The 14178-nt window shown below is 38.1% G+C and overlaps 1 protein-coding gene across 2 annotated transcripts in view; it reads left to right on the top strand.

Moving 5' to 3' along the window:
* olfm1b (olfactomedin 1b) overlaps positions 1-6964 on the top strand; it is a 35294-nt gene extending 28330 nt beyond the window's left edge. Inside the window, exons 5-6 of one of the 2 annotated variants that reach the window (XM_087792152.1) lie at positions 1620-1726; positions 4802-6964. In XM_087792152.1, coding sequence (XP_087648278.1) covers positions 1620-1726; positions 4802-5476 — 782 coding nt within the window. In that variant the 3' untranslated portion in view covers positions 5477-6964. The remainder of the gene's footprint in view (positions 1-1619; positions 1727-4801) is intronic. The other variant, XM_087792153.1, reaches the window with a different exon arrangement.
* The last annotated feature ends 7214 nt before the right edge of the window (positions 6965-14178 follow it).

Here is a 14178-nt window from a genome sequence, read left to right as displayed (position 1 = left end):
AGTAGGTAAGTAAAAAAGAACATTCATACACTCCTTGATGTGGCTAAAACCCTTAGCATCACAATGCTTTTTGTCAAGTTGCTGTTTGTATTTTTGCTTGTCAAATGACTCGACTCCTAACCTTTCCTGTTTTCGTTGAGGTTCGTGATCCTAATTATGTCACAGGCCATTTTGTTTCTCTTTTACCGGTTGTTCTTTGGTTTTTACTAGCCTGATGCTAGTAAATTCCAACCAATTCCACTAAGTCATGTGGACTATAGTGTCGTTCATTCAAAAAAAATCTTTAGCAAACCTAATGGTCCAATTTCATGGGCATGGCAAAAATCCTGGTGTGGTATCCAGAAAATGGATGGATGGGACCTACAGGAAAATGTCCAGAAATGACTGTTGCAATTTCAATAGGTAAAGTACGCCCCCTAATCCGTGATGAAAGACAAAAAATATGACAAACAAGTCTGTAGCACGACTGAAAAATTGGCAGTGAAATTATAATCACACTCTTAACAAGCTTCTTTCATGTTTCTACGCCATCGGATTATCATATGACCAACCACTGCTAATTAATTCAACCACTGTGATTAGAATCTCCATAGATAAAACGTGCAGAAAAAACACGGTGAATTAGAAGCGTCAGAGATCTGTCTCTCACTAGCCTCCAGCTCATTAAAGGGTAGAAGTCTGACCAGCTCGGTTGCAGGGGACATGTTAGATTCATCAAATTCTTATTAACACCTCAATCAACTCTAATTCACACGACTGAGAGGGAGAAAAACTCACATTTCCTCTGCACTTGGCTCTACAACACGTTCTCACTGAGACAGTACGACAGGCATTCAAATGTGTGAACGGAATAACAGGCATCTCTTGGACATGTCATTATGCAAAATAGCAGCCAGAAGGTTGGACACAAATCCCACATACTTCAGGCGGGATCTCATTGGATAGATATTAAATCTGTTGTTGGGAAATTACTTCTCTGTCAATATTCTAACAATCATCAACAGACATCAAGCGCTTCGACGTGACAAGTAATCTGAGTTGTTAACCCGGCCCTTCTCTTCTTAGCTAGCAGCTAAATGTGTCTTGAGATCTGCAACTACTTTATCTAGGTCAAGCTAATTGCATTTTAAAATCATCATTTTACATATTTTCACATTATTGAATTGACAAAACTAGGATGGTGTACTGCAAACAACAAGCTCAAAATATATTAAGGTTTATGTGTTTTAACATTTTTACATTTATTTGTGATTTCATTTCTAATTGCATTGTCATTTTATTGGCTGTCAAAAAACATGTGGCTCCATTGTACTCAGTCCCATCCTTGTTATTAAGCTTTGTATTTTAATTGGGTGTATATTTTAGGGATTTAACAATGGTGATCAGTTTTACGATGGCGCCTTCTGCTTATTATTATTCTGGGGATAATTTGACAGCTGGGCGGTCCGTGAGATGTATTCCTAATTCAAACAAAGGTCTTTTTTAAAGACCTCAGGAGGACCTTAGTTTTATGGTTCATATCAAGACTCTCAACCTTGAAGCTGCTACTAACCTCTACATCATTTTTTTCAAGTAGTGTCAAAAACAGCATTTATTTGTTTCTCGTGTTTATCCGACAGCGTGTGGCAAACTGACGGGCATCAGCGAACCCATCACCATTAAGACCTCCGGGTCCAGGTTTGGCTCCTGGATGACAGATCCACTGGCCCCCGAAGGAGACACACGGGTACGTAGAAGACTTTCCTTATTCACAATTAAGCCATTCAGTGAAGGTTGTTGTGATTGTTCATGCCGTTTTCGCTCTCGGTGGTATCTATCAAGACCAGTTTTGTGAATTCTTCCCTGATGGTATCGACAGCTTGAGTTATACTCCTGTTTTCTTTGTGCTGCTAACAGCTCGATTTAGCGATCAATACTTCTCTCGCCAGGACCCAACTGGAAATATGAGGGTGCAGGCAGCAGCTGGTTTGCTTAGTGTAGCATCAATACTGAAGGCAGGAAGAGACAGGCGTCCGATGGGAACAGAATCACTTAGACACCACGTTTGTGTTTACTTTTAGAATAGGGGCCACGACTCCTCTGATTATTTCAATCGAATTGAGTTATGACTGGCTTTGTTTATGTCTTTCACTATGTCAGACATTGCAGAAGATATGTAGTGTCAAGTGTAAATATAGATGCAGAAAAAATCCTACAAGTTAATAAGAAGTTACTAAAAATAAACTTTCTCTAGCATAGAAAATGACACGGGACAAAAAGACTTTGTGTCGTCACAGAGAAGTGTGACTTGGTTAAAACCCTTCCTCCTGTTTTTTATTAAATGTGAGAAAAACGTACCAAGACTTATAACTGAGTGTCTTATAGCTGGTTAGCTCAGCGTGTTAGAGCGTGTTCCTAATAATGACAAGGTCATGGGTTCATTGGTATCTAACCATAAAACAGGACATGTAATAGACTTGGTTGTTTTTTTTTAAATAATATATGAAGTATATGTAAATTGAATCAATTGAAGTCCTGGAGGTAACACAGAAAATATAACATACAGTATGAACATAGAGATAACTCGGGTTCATCTAGAGTTGCAACAAACTTTTCTTGATCTACTGAGACCGTCCTTGTCGGAACATTTACAAGCTTATACAGCAAAAACCAGAGAAAAAGCAGAGCTGAAACAAACAAGCTGAATTTGATTCATGGCTGCAGTTTGACCCCGCAGATGTCCTCTGGAAGGACACCAAGAGTAAAAGAGTATGTTTTATTCAGTTAGCACATTGAGTGTTGAGTTGTGAGGCTTCTGCTTTGTTTCACTTATCACTCTTTGTAACGGTAGATGTGGACGTTTAAAGGTGGACATGGTTATTGTATCTTAACTCAGCAAGCTATATTTGCATTTGTCTGCCTGTGGGATCTCTGTTGCAGAAAAATAGTGTTGAAGTATCATTGTCCTCGTTTGTAAGGCCACTACATGACACTCTTTGATGTATAAACTTCAGGTTCCTGCAACGAAAAACATGATTATTTTTCAGGAATAAGTCATTTCGCTGTGCCATCCGACTAAAAACAACCCAAATGGACTGAATGGGTCTTAACCCTCTGTCCTGGGTGTTTAGTTAATCACCCACTGAATTCTTTAATAGTTGACTGGTCACCAACTATTTAAACAATTAGTTGAGTACTTGGGTAAAAAATGAATGTATTGTATTTATTGTTTAATTCAATGTATTAAATTCAGCTGCTAATACAAACAGTTATTTTATTGTAAAGGGAAGGTGTTATATAAAATACGTAATAAACATAATAAAATAAACATTAGTGGCATGACTACCTCTTTTACAGAACAACCGTTATGGCTCTCTACATCAGACCTTATGCATTTCATTTAAAACTCTTGTTTCAGGCTCTTTTTTAAACTACACATACAAAAAAAACAGTCCAGCCAATACTTTTTGTTTGTTACTTCTCAGTCTGCTAGTATCTTAACAAGACTCTGACTCTGATCCAATCATTTGTTTTCTCATCTGATGTTGGTGCATTACAGATGTGTTGCCACCTAAGATGTTGATGGTTTCCACTGAAAAAATGACTTCAGTATTTGCTAAAGCAGCATTAGAAAATACCTAAATTTGCTGGAGTAGTTCTTAAGTTAAAGTAAAAATATATGACCCGAGAGGCAGAACAACCCAATGCGGAAGTGTGAATAAAGCTGTCTCAGGTCCTTCAGATGAGCTTTCAGCTCCATGAGTTTCATTCCTAGTCACACGCACTGAAGTTTGGTGTAAACGTAACTTGAGGCCTTGCTTAAGGGCGTTTTGAATCAACACCGCCATAGTCGGTTACTTCGCATCGTCAAGTTAGAATCTGAAGAAGTCTCTGGATGTTTACAGCGTTGATGGACTTCAAGGTCAATAATTACAACTAAATGTTGCACAAGGAACCTAAGTTATATTTTAAAAAAGCTATAACTCTGATGATGATTAACTTTCATGCTTCAACTCACTCCTGATGGACGCACAGGGTCAACGCTCATTTGGAGCCATCACACTCATTTGTCATTTATCTGACGTCTTCTAATTGCATCCGCTGCCCTTGAGGTCGTCATAGCACGATAAATCAAGGAGACCGGATTTTAGGAGGAGGATGAAAGCATCGATGTAAATTAGCATTGTAAAGGCTAATCGTCGAGACAACTGAGGCTTGAAAATGCTGACTGGGTTTTATAACAGAATGGACGAGCAGAACGCACATAAAAGTTGCTTAATCAAAGACATGGAGATCAAAGACCAGACTTTCCTCACCTTCCTTCTCTCCGAGCCCGCGGAGAGCTGCTTCCTTCAAGAGAATGACTTTAAAAGTCAATCACAGCCCGACACCTGGCAGGTACAGGAAGCACTGAAGGTGCTCAGTGTCCCGCTGAGGCAAGGAAGGTTTCAGCGCCTGCAGCCTCTTCAAGCCAGCCATGGCTAAAAGCCTTGCCGTGTTTGTTGATGTTGGAGATGGAGGAAGTTTGCATGTGGAATCGCTTCTTTTATGGTGTCTTTGAAAAAATCCACAGACACCAGACAATGTTAGCTTAAGCTATTTGTAAGCGTAGCAGAGCTACCTCCAAACTAGAAGAAGTCAAACCAGCAACCCTTTACATAGAAGCTTTTCTAAACTACCTCAAAAATATTGTTGTTCTGAAAAACAAAGTTTTAGCAATATCTTTATAAAAGTTGAAGCAACTATTGTCCTGACCTGTAGGGGGACCCCAAGAGCAAACCACTGCTAGAGTCTAACAGGCCTCTCCCTTGTGATCTTTCAGGTCTGGTACATGGACGGTTACCACAACAACCGATTTGTGCGCGAGTACAAGTCCATGCACGACTTCATGACGACGGACAACTTCACATCCCACCGCCTGCCGCACCCCTGGTCCGGGACAGGTCAGGTGGTCTACAATGGCTCCATCTACTTCAACAAGTTCCAGAGCCACGTCATCATCAAGTTCGACTTCCGCACCTCCTCCATCAGCAAGTCTCGGCAGCTGGACTACGCTGGGTTCAACAACGCGTACCACTACGCCTGGGGCGGACACTCGGATATTGACCTGATGGTGGACGAGGGCGGCCTGTGGGCCGTCTATGCCACCAATCAGAACGCGGGGAACATTGTCGTCAGCAAGCTGAACCCTAATACACTGCAGATCGTGAAAAGTTGGACCACTAACCACCCGAAACGAAGCGCCGGAGAGTCTTTTATGATCTGCGGGACGCTTTACGTCACAAATGGTTATTCTGGAGGTACAAAGGTCTACTATGCGTATTCCACCAACTCCTCCACCTACGAGTACATTGACATTGCCTTTCAGAACAAGTACTTGCATATCTCCATGCTGGACTACAACCCGCGAGACCGCGCACTCTACGCCTGGAACAACGGCCACCAGGTTCTCTACAACGTCACACTGTTCCACGTGATCCGCTCTGAAGAACTGTGAAGTCTGATGGCGGACGATAGAAGCATAGAAAGCTCCATGTATACAAACATATACCTGCTAATTAAAAAAAGACTATATAGCAAGAAAAGAGGCTGCATCGGCAGTGACTGCAACTGAATGTGCGTATTTATCGACCGAAAAAAAATGTTGTTGAAGAGTTTCATTCCCACAGAAGAGTACTGTGTTTATCTGAAGAGAGGAGGGAATACAATGTTTTACCACTTGAAAAAAACAAATGAAAAAGAGCAAACCTTTTTTTAAATATATTTTTTATTTTTAGTTCTGAATACACGTTTTTGTGCAACTTACTAGTACATTTTATGTATATATGCCTGATTTTAGATTATTTTTAATGAATTTATAAAAAAGAAAAAAAAGTTTTTTTTATATATATACTTCTTTTCAATTGTATGAATTCAGTTTACAAAGGCAAGAGGAAGATCATTTTACAAAGTCAACATATGCAAAAAGGAACTATTTGAAGAAAAAAAAGATGAATAACTATGATATAATTCACAAAGACTGTTTTGCAAAGGAATTCATTTTAATGCACATTTCAACATAACATCATCCATATAATAACATAATATATATTTCATGTGTCTTTATAATAATTGATGTTTAATTTTCTTTATTATTTTTTCGAAAAAATACAAATAATCTTAATCTAATCTCAACATTTTGTTTAATTTATAAAATATAATGATTGTGAATGTAAAAATAATTGAATACAATACTCTTCTGAACATTCCAATAAATATATTTAGTCAAAATACCAGAGACACACGTTTGTATATAAAATCTTGGTTTATTTAAAGAGCTGCCATCGTTCGCTAGTGAAACAGGAATAAAACTCTTCAACAGTTTGCCGCGTAGAAATGATTGTATGTGTAGAATTATAAAAATTATATAAAAATAATAACAGATGCCAAAAAAAGAACATTTTTTGCTGTTGTTTTGAAACATTGACCTCAGCTCGTCGCTCGGGTGCTTCTACGAGAGAACCTGCTCACCAGACCGCCGGTTGAACCCAGGACTGATGGTTTCATGGACAAACCAGTGAGTTGGTTGATCTCAGACCAGAGTCGTTTTTATCACGTAGCAAAAGAAGCACCGGCAACGAGTCCGTAAACATCTGTAAAAGAAAAAAGGCACTGACTGTTGTTTGAGTTTCCCGTGTTAGTGACTGTGAGATTTTCTTTGCATGAGTGTTTTTTCACCCGCTCTTCTGAATGTCTCGTCATGTATTATAGTAGAAGACAAGGAGGTTCATGTTGCAAGGAGCCCAATAATTATTTATTCTGCCCCACATCTCACAATATTCACTCTGGATCAACAATAGAGAAAGTCGAAAATGCTCATCTTGTGGTCTTTGTCCTGCTGTTACCTCCCAAAACTAAAATAATTATTTAAATTTAGTTACGGTTGACTTACATTGTATTTTTTAGTTTTCACAATCGTACACATTTCTTTTTAAGTTCAAGTTAAGTTGATTATTTTTTACCTTCTTTGCCAAAATAATATTCTTCGTTTATTATTATCTTGTATCTTAATTATAAACATTTTTTTATTTTTATATATATATTTTAATATATTTTCGATATCTCAATTAAAATGTACTGAATACAGTCTTCTTTATTTCCTTTTTTTTTAAAAGCAAATTTTTTTTTCATATAATTATTATATTAATTTTTTACACATTTCAGTCGTTTTCTAGTCAAATATATTAAAACCTTACTAAAGTAAAATCAAAGTCTATAAATATATTTGAAATCTTGATTAAAATAAACTTATATTGCCTTTTCTAATTAATATTTTATTAATTAACAACTCATTTACATTTTAACAAAGTAATGTTTTATTAGAAATAAATAATTTAATAATCAAAAATACCTCATGATGCTGCACATTTCAGAGTCATTTTTGGTTGTAGTCCAAAAATGTTCCATGACTATAGAAACATTTGCAATTAAGTAATATATTAATTTTTGTATCAAATATTATTATCATATTTTTATTTGAAAAAAATGTCTCAATTGTTTTTTATTTGAAAAATAAAAGTCTTAATTGTGTTATTATTAAAATATAACAAACATCAAATTGATTCCTTTTAAAAAGTTCATAAACTACCTCATGTGTCCATATTTATACATAGTATTTTTCATGTACTGTCATCTATCATTAGTTTCCTTTTGTGAAAATTTGTGATTGTGAAAATACTTTATTATAAATCAGGCAAAGACCATTGAACATGTCGTTCAGAGAGGTTAATGGATTGTATCCTAGATCACCAGAGTTCTTTATTTTAAAATGAAAAACTCAATTTTCTCTATTTTTCATCCTCCACTGAATATTGATGTTGGGTTATTTCTTGTTTCTTTTTATCCCTTTTTTATATTTTTGGACGTAAATGTTGGCCCTTGTGTGTTTGTCAGGTCTGTGAGGGTCAGGATCCTATAAGAGAATGTAAAGAGAACTTGCCGTCATGGGTTCCACATGTCAGAGGATCCCGTCTCATGTCACGTGACCTCATCCCCTACTGAGGAACAGCGCTGTTTCAAATGTGATCCCCAAAAAAAACGCTTCACTCTCTCTGCGCTTCGCTGGTGTCGTATCTGAGATGAGATAGTTGATGATTTGTGTCAATAAAACTGAGAAAAAAAGTTTCATGCTTCAGACTTACTTATGACTCCCTGACTGAGAATTCCCTGAACCTCACGAAATACTTCTGATTCAGAAAAGAGTATTTCTATGAACTTAAATTGATATCTGAATGTCTTTAAAAGGTAAATCTTAAAGGGCAAGTTATGTGAAAAATCAATTCTCCTGACTCACTCACATGTTTCAAATGTTGTCTTCTTTCCAAGATGCAATAGGTACCTCATCATAACAAGTTTTAAAATGATTATTTTCAGTAAACAAAAGATTACGAGAGCGAAGTCCATTTGATGATCTGATGCATTCACTTCTCCTCCACGCTTTGTTTATACATTGTGTCCTTTGGAGCCGGAGACTTCCAGGATTGATGACACGTGGTGACAAACCCTAAAGCTTGACCAATCACAGCAGAGTGGGTGTGGTTATGGTAAATGAGAAGCACACAACTGATTGTGTATCATGATGCAGTGTCTTAATTTTGAAAGGCCACTAGATGTCACTCTCTGCATTATAATATTTGGCTCTGATATTACCAACTAAATGAAACCTGGAATCATTTTCAAAGTGAGAGTGCCATCTAGTGGCCTTTCAAAATGAAGACACTGCCTCATGATACAGCATGAAACAACTGGTGCTCTAACACGAGGCTTCATAAGCCCATCACTAGTGAGACACATCTACAAGACACCTTACCTTGTTAGTTTTCACCTACTAGTTAACAATTCACCTCATAAGCATGAATCACTGTCACTCATGGACAGGAAGTGGATCATACAGAATTCATAGGAGTTCTGGCTTCTAACAATTGTAGCTCATAAGGAAATTGGTCTGACTCATCAAATACGAAGAGTCTACCTCTTTATAGAGAACATTCCATGACAGGAAGTGGGAAAGACTCACGGTAACACAATTTAAACCCTCCCTTCCTCGTGTTTTAAACAGGAAGAGGGTAGCAATCGTTTTTTATGTCAGTGCGTGACTGTCTACAGTGAGAGATTTAGGCATGAGCTAGTTTAATCAATCCATTTAACTTGTTGCTAATCTTGGTTGTCTCACAGTACGTGAGAATCCCAGTCATTGTATAGATCTTCATGATAAAGTCGAACTTTAACTCAATGTCGTGACCATCTATACTGACTCTAATGAGTCGCGAGGTTTGACTCCTGAAGTGAGGAGCTAAAAATAAGCAGCCCTCATACAGGAGCTGACGAAGGTTGTGAAATGATGAAACACTTTGAAACATTGTTTTTGTGGTCTGTCTCTTGACGCAGTTGCGACTTAAAAAATGCTAAAATATTCCGACTGACTGAAGACTCATTGTAACACGCGGCGCTGCGAGCTAGCACGTTCTGCTCAGCTGTCACTCCCGGGTGCTTCGCTGCGCCTCCCCCACCCATCCACAGGGGAGCCACTGAGCCGCCAAAATAGTATCAATCATTTATGCATCGATCGAACATGTGAGGACAAACAGGAGGCAGCGACAGAGCAAGGTGGTGACTAAGGCAACTGAGTGGATGAAAAGTGCGACGTCGACTCAGTTCGTGTCACATGTTCTTAAAGGCTTCGAAAACTTGAGTCAGGGAAACTCGCGCAGACGCTCACTGATCAGTGACACAACTGAGGACATGAGTTGTGCGACTAGGCCTTCTTACAGGACACTCACTTCATCTGTTTTTTTTATTCTGCAACTATCCTTCCCTTTTTACATTCAGATGTTTATGTAAGAAGCTGCTTCAAGAGTCGCAGTAAAGAATTTAATTAATTTAATGTTGAGCTTAAAGTCCTTCAGCTATCAGTTTAAATAAAGGTATTTGGATGGTGCGCCACGGCAACCGCTGGTTGAAATAGTCAGTGTGTTCTTACCTGCTGTTGTAGGATAGTAGGTAGTGATGGGTTGATGAGGCATCACGATGCAGTGTCTTGACTTTGAAAGGCCACTAGATGGCACTCTCAGTTTGAAAATGATGGCAGGTACCTCATCATCTGTGGCTCGCTGTATTATGTTGCCTCATGTATCTCAAAAACCAAGTAAAGATCACTTAGATTTAACGTTAATAATAGATCAATTTAACACATGTCTCGGGCGTGGAAGGCTCCAGGACGAGGTCACGTGAAGTAGCAGGTGTCGGAAAGGCTGACAAGGACAGAATTGTAAAAGGTTTTTTTTATTTTGCTTTTTATCGCCCCGTAATCAAAATGAATCGTCCGTTGTTTTCCTGCTACGGTCCGATTCTTCACGCTTCCTCTGATTTATCATCGTCGTTAACCAGCCCGCAACAGCCTCCTCTTTACTTCCGAGCTTGCCGCAGAGCCGCCAATTTATTCCTGTTGTGTTTCATGTTGTCGTGATGAATATGAATGACTTTTTTTAAGACGCCGTTAATGGAATCAAGCTTTTTTGTGGGGAAATGTCAGCCTTGATAATCTCGCATTAAAATAGGAGGGAGCTGAGAGGCTCTCGTCTGGCAGGGGAATGTTGTTCCTGCTTTAGTTCTCCTGACATTTGATGATTAATCCACTTGTTGAAGCTTAAAAGAATGACTTTTGAGCTGAAGACCTTTTGGGAGAATCAAGCGGCCGGCAAATGCTGCGGCTCCTTAATTGATTTGTGGGGGTTTAGATAAGATTAGCAGTTTAAGGTTTGTTTGGTGGCTCAAATGATCTCATCGGAATCCAGGACTTCATGTTGAAGTAAAGATTCTCCTCTGGGCTAGAACCTTCTGCTGCTCTTCTGAGGTCTCCTAGGTCTCGCCCCAGGTCCTCCTCCCAGTTTAACTGAGTGATTTCTGTGTATCGAATCTTCTGTCTTTGCATATTCAAGCTAGATGTGTACAGGCGTGTTAGCACACATTCGAGAACTTAATAAGAACTGTCAGTAGTTTTTTTATACTTGATTTGACAAACACAGACGAACACAAGCTCTTATCTCTGAGGTACAGGTTAAAAGACTATTCAAATTTGGCAAATATAATCTAATAGCAATTATTGAGACATATTTTGTTGACATAAGAATGAAAAAAGAAAAGTCAATTGTTGAATAAGATAGAAAACATCATTATTTCTCAAAGTGTAATATAATAATCAATATATAAAGCGAACATAAAAAAATAATGAATCAATTAGGTGTTGTGGGCTGGAACGCTAATAATATATTGGTTTAAATTAAATAGGATTAAAAACAAAATTAATAAAAAAAACTAATTCAAATACATTTACAATTAAATAAATCAATATGTAAATGATTATGATAATCAGTCTATTGAACCAGATCTCTGCACAACAAGAATTTCTATCTGGTCTGATGTTTGACTCATCACAATGTTGCTGGTTGGTGAACCACATGTTCTATGACATCATAGTGTTATGGTGATTGGCAGGTGACGCATGCTAGCAGACTAGCAAACACAATGTCAGCATTTAGCTGCATCTGTGTTTGCAACTCGGGTCTGGAGGCTCTAATCTTGATAAAAAAGTGTCTTGTCTGAGGTTTAACTCGCACACAGAAACAAATGACCTGAATGTCAAATCAGATCCCTGGCGGCGACTCATGTAAGTTTTGAGCTCGACCTTTACTGCTGTCAATGTCATCTCAGACAAGAACACCGAGCCACGGCGGAGACAACTGTTGAAGAAACCTTTTCAGCTTCTTTATCTCTAGGACCTACATGCTGCTGCTGTTTTGAGCTCTTGCATAGCAAGAGGACATAAAGATGATAAGTAGAGAGGAGGCACAGGTGAGGATGGAGGAGGATAGCTTGAAGACGAAGAGTAAAAGAAGATAAAGAGAGGCACGAGCCCAGAGTTTCTGCCACTGGCAATAGCTCCAACAAGACTCCCCTATTCAAGTCATCTCTGCACTCACTGTTAGTATTTCAATTTCCAAATGATTCAGAGATGCCTCCAGATATGGTCAAAACCTCTGGGAAGAACTGACTTCTTGGACTGCTGTGACTTTGTTGAATTTGATTTTGGTCAAAGGGGTTGCAGTGACTTTTTAGGTTACTTCTGTAACTTCCCATAAAGGTACAATTGCAGAGTACCATAACCGAAAAGCAACGAAAACTGTTCCTCAATATGTTCATTTTTTCTCTTGGATTTAGATGTTCATATATTTTGAATTAGAAAAAAGAATTAGTGACTCACACATAATTGTGCGCCTATTTAAAACCCAAATAAGTTTAGAACGAAAAGTCTTTGTTAAGAATTCAGTTTATGATTTGTATTATATGTTATTATGTTAAGTATATTTGGTCTTTAGGCCAATGGGGTACATTTCAACTGCTACAGCATTATTTTATTTTGGCGATGAAAGGCTCTTACAACACTAGTTGTGCAATCCATTGCACCAGTTGAACCTGAAGAAAGGTACGGCCCCCTCTGTGGCAACTTAAAGGGGAAGTTTGGGGTTCTCATTTGGCTGGATCTCGATCTCAGGGGGTTGATCTAACCATCGGGCTGATGGAGCCATTACTAGCTCTGACAAGTACAGAGAAGATGATTATCAAAACTTCTCAGATAACAGAGAATTACATTTAACATAACTATGTTTTTCTCTCATCATTTTTGTTTGTGTTATTTTGTAGGAATTTCCAAATACCAATTGCCGACCATTAGCTGAGTCACCTTAATCTGTTTCTTTTTTCCTTGTTTTTGGAGGCATTGATGAGCGACACTTTTGTATCTTTTTCGCCAAAATGCTGTACCTATAAATGATCCAATCACATCAGGCCAATGTTTTGGGACGTTTAGGTAGTTATTCATTAAACACCAACATGTGTAATTAAGAGGATTTGACTAATTAAACTTAAGTCTTGATGCCAAACTCCCCTGTTCAAATCATTATTGTTGTGAAGAGACTTTGTCTTGTTCCGAAACCTGATAGCGAAGACCATCCTGAACAGAGACATAACCACTCTACAACTGTTGTGTTTATATTGATACATGAATAATTTGGAAAGCTTGTGACACAAGCTGCTTCGTGAACTGATCAATGCAGATTTTTGTTTAAAAAAAAAATGAAAGGCATCCCCAAAACTCCTGAGGGCCATCTATGGCTTTTAAATGTATTTATGCTCCACCATTGTTTTACATTTCTAATTACTGTAAAACATGGAGATTTAGTCTGACTAGAAAATTCAACCAGCATCTGGAAACAAGAATAAAGGCTGTGTGTAAAACATCTGGCCTGGAGGCCAAATCTGGCCTGTAAATTAATTTAATACGAGCTGCAAGAGCTTAAATATATCATTTAGCTTAACATCAGTGACACCATGACATCATCAGGCTCTTTTTCAAAGATATAGGTTAATAATTTTACAAGTTGGAAGGGACATTTTAAAATTTGAATAAAGGGATTCAGGCTGTGTTAAGTAATAAGTAGAATTATTATTCAAAATAATAATATCTTTTTTGTAATTATTAGAGGTCAAATGAGCCTTTTGGAGAGAGAGAGCAAGTAGGGCAAAAACAGTTAAACTTTTGAATTATTTTGAAGAATGTTGAACAATTCAAGATCAGGATTTTTCATGTTCAACAACTGAACAGTTATAAAATCGAAAGCAACTCTAGCCATCTGCCTAGAATTAGACATACAAAAGGCCATGGCAATTTTCATGTGCCATTGACAGACAAAAACATTTTAAAACGTATTTTCTGTCAATGATCCTGGGCCCCGCCCATGAATGGATTGAAAGGATTTCTCTGCTTTGGTCCTGCTGGGTTTGAACAACAGATCATAATTGTCATTAGGTATGAAGGAGTGAGGAGACATCCAGGATATTTGGAGATGGCACCATCATCAGGTCCACAAACTGATTGATGCATTGATTCCATGATTAACTCTCATCGATCCCAAATAAACCTGAACTCTACTAGATGTAGCTCACGATTGCTCTGTCACTCTGGATTTACATCCCGAAGACTGAGACGTAGATAGTGGCAGCAGAAACATCAGCGAGTGTTTAATCAGGTAACCTTTATAGCCGGTGTCTCCGACTGTAGCCAAGGAGGAGCGTTTGATTATCATGCGCTGATGGAGCAGAGGC

Source organism: Callionymus lyra, chromosome 5 (assembly GCF_982586985.1).
Source record: "Callionymus lyra chromosome 5, fCalLyr1.hap1.1, whole genome shotgun sequence".
Taxonomy (NCBI): domain Eukaryota; kingdom Metazoa; phylum Chordata; class Actinopteri; order Syngnathiformes; family Callionymidae; genus Callionymus; species Callionymus lyra.
This window is presented reverse-complemented; position numbering and strand designations above follow the sequence as displayed.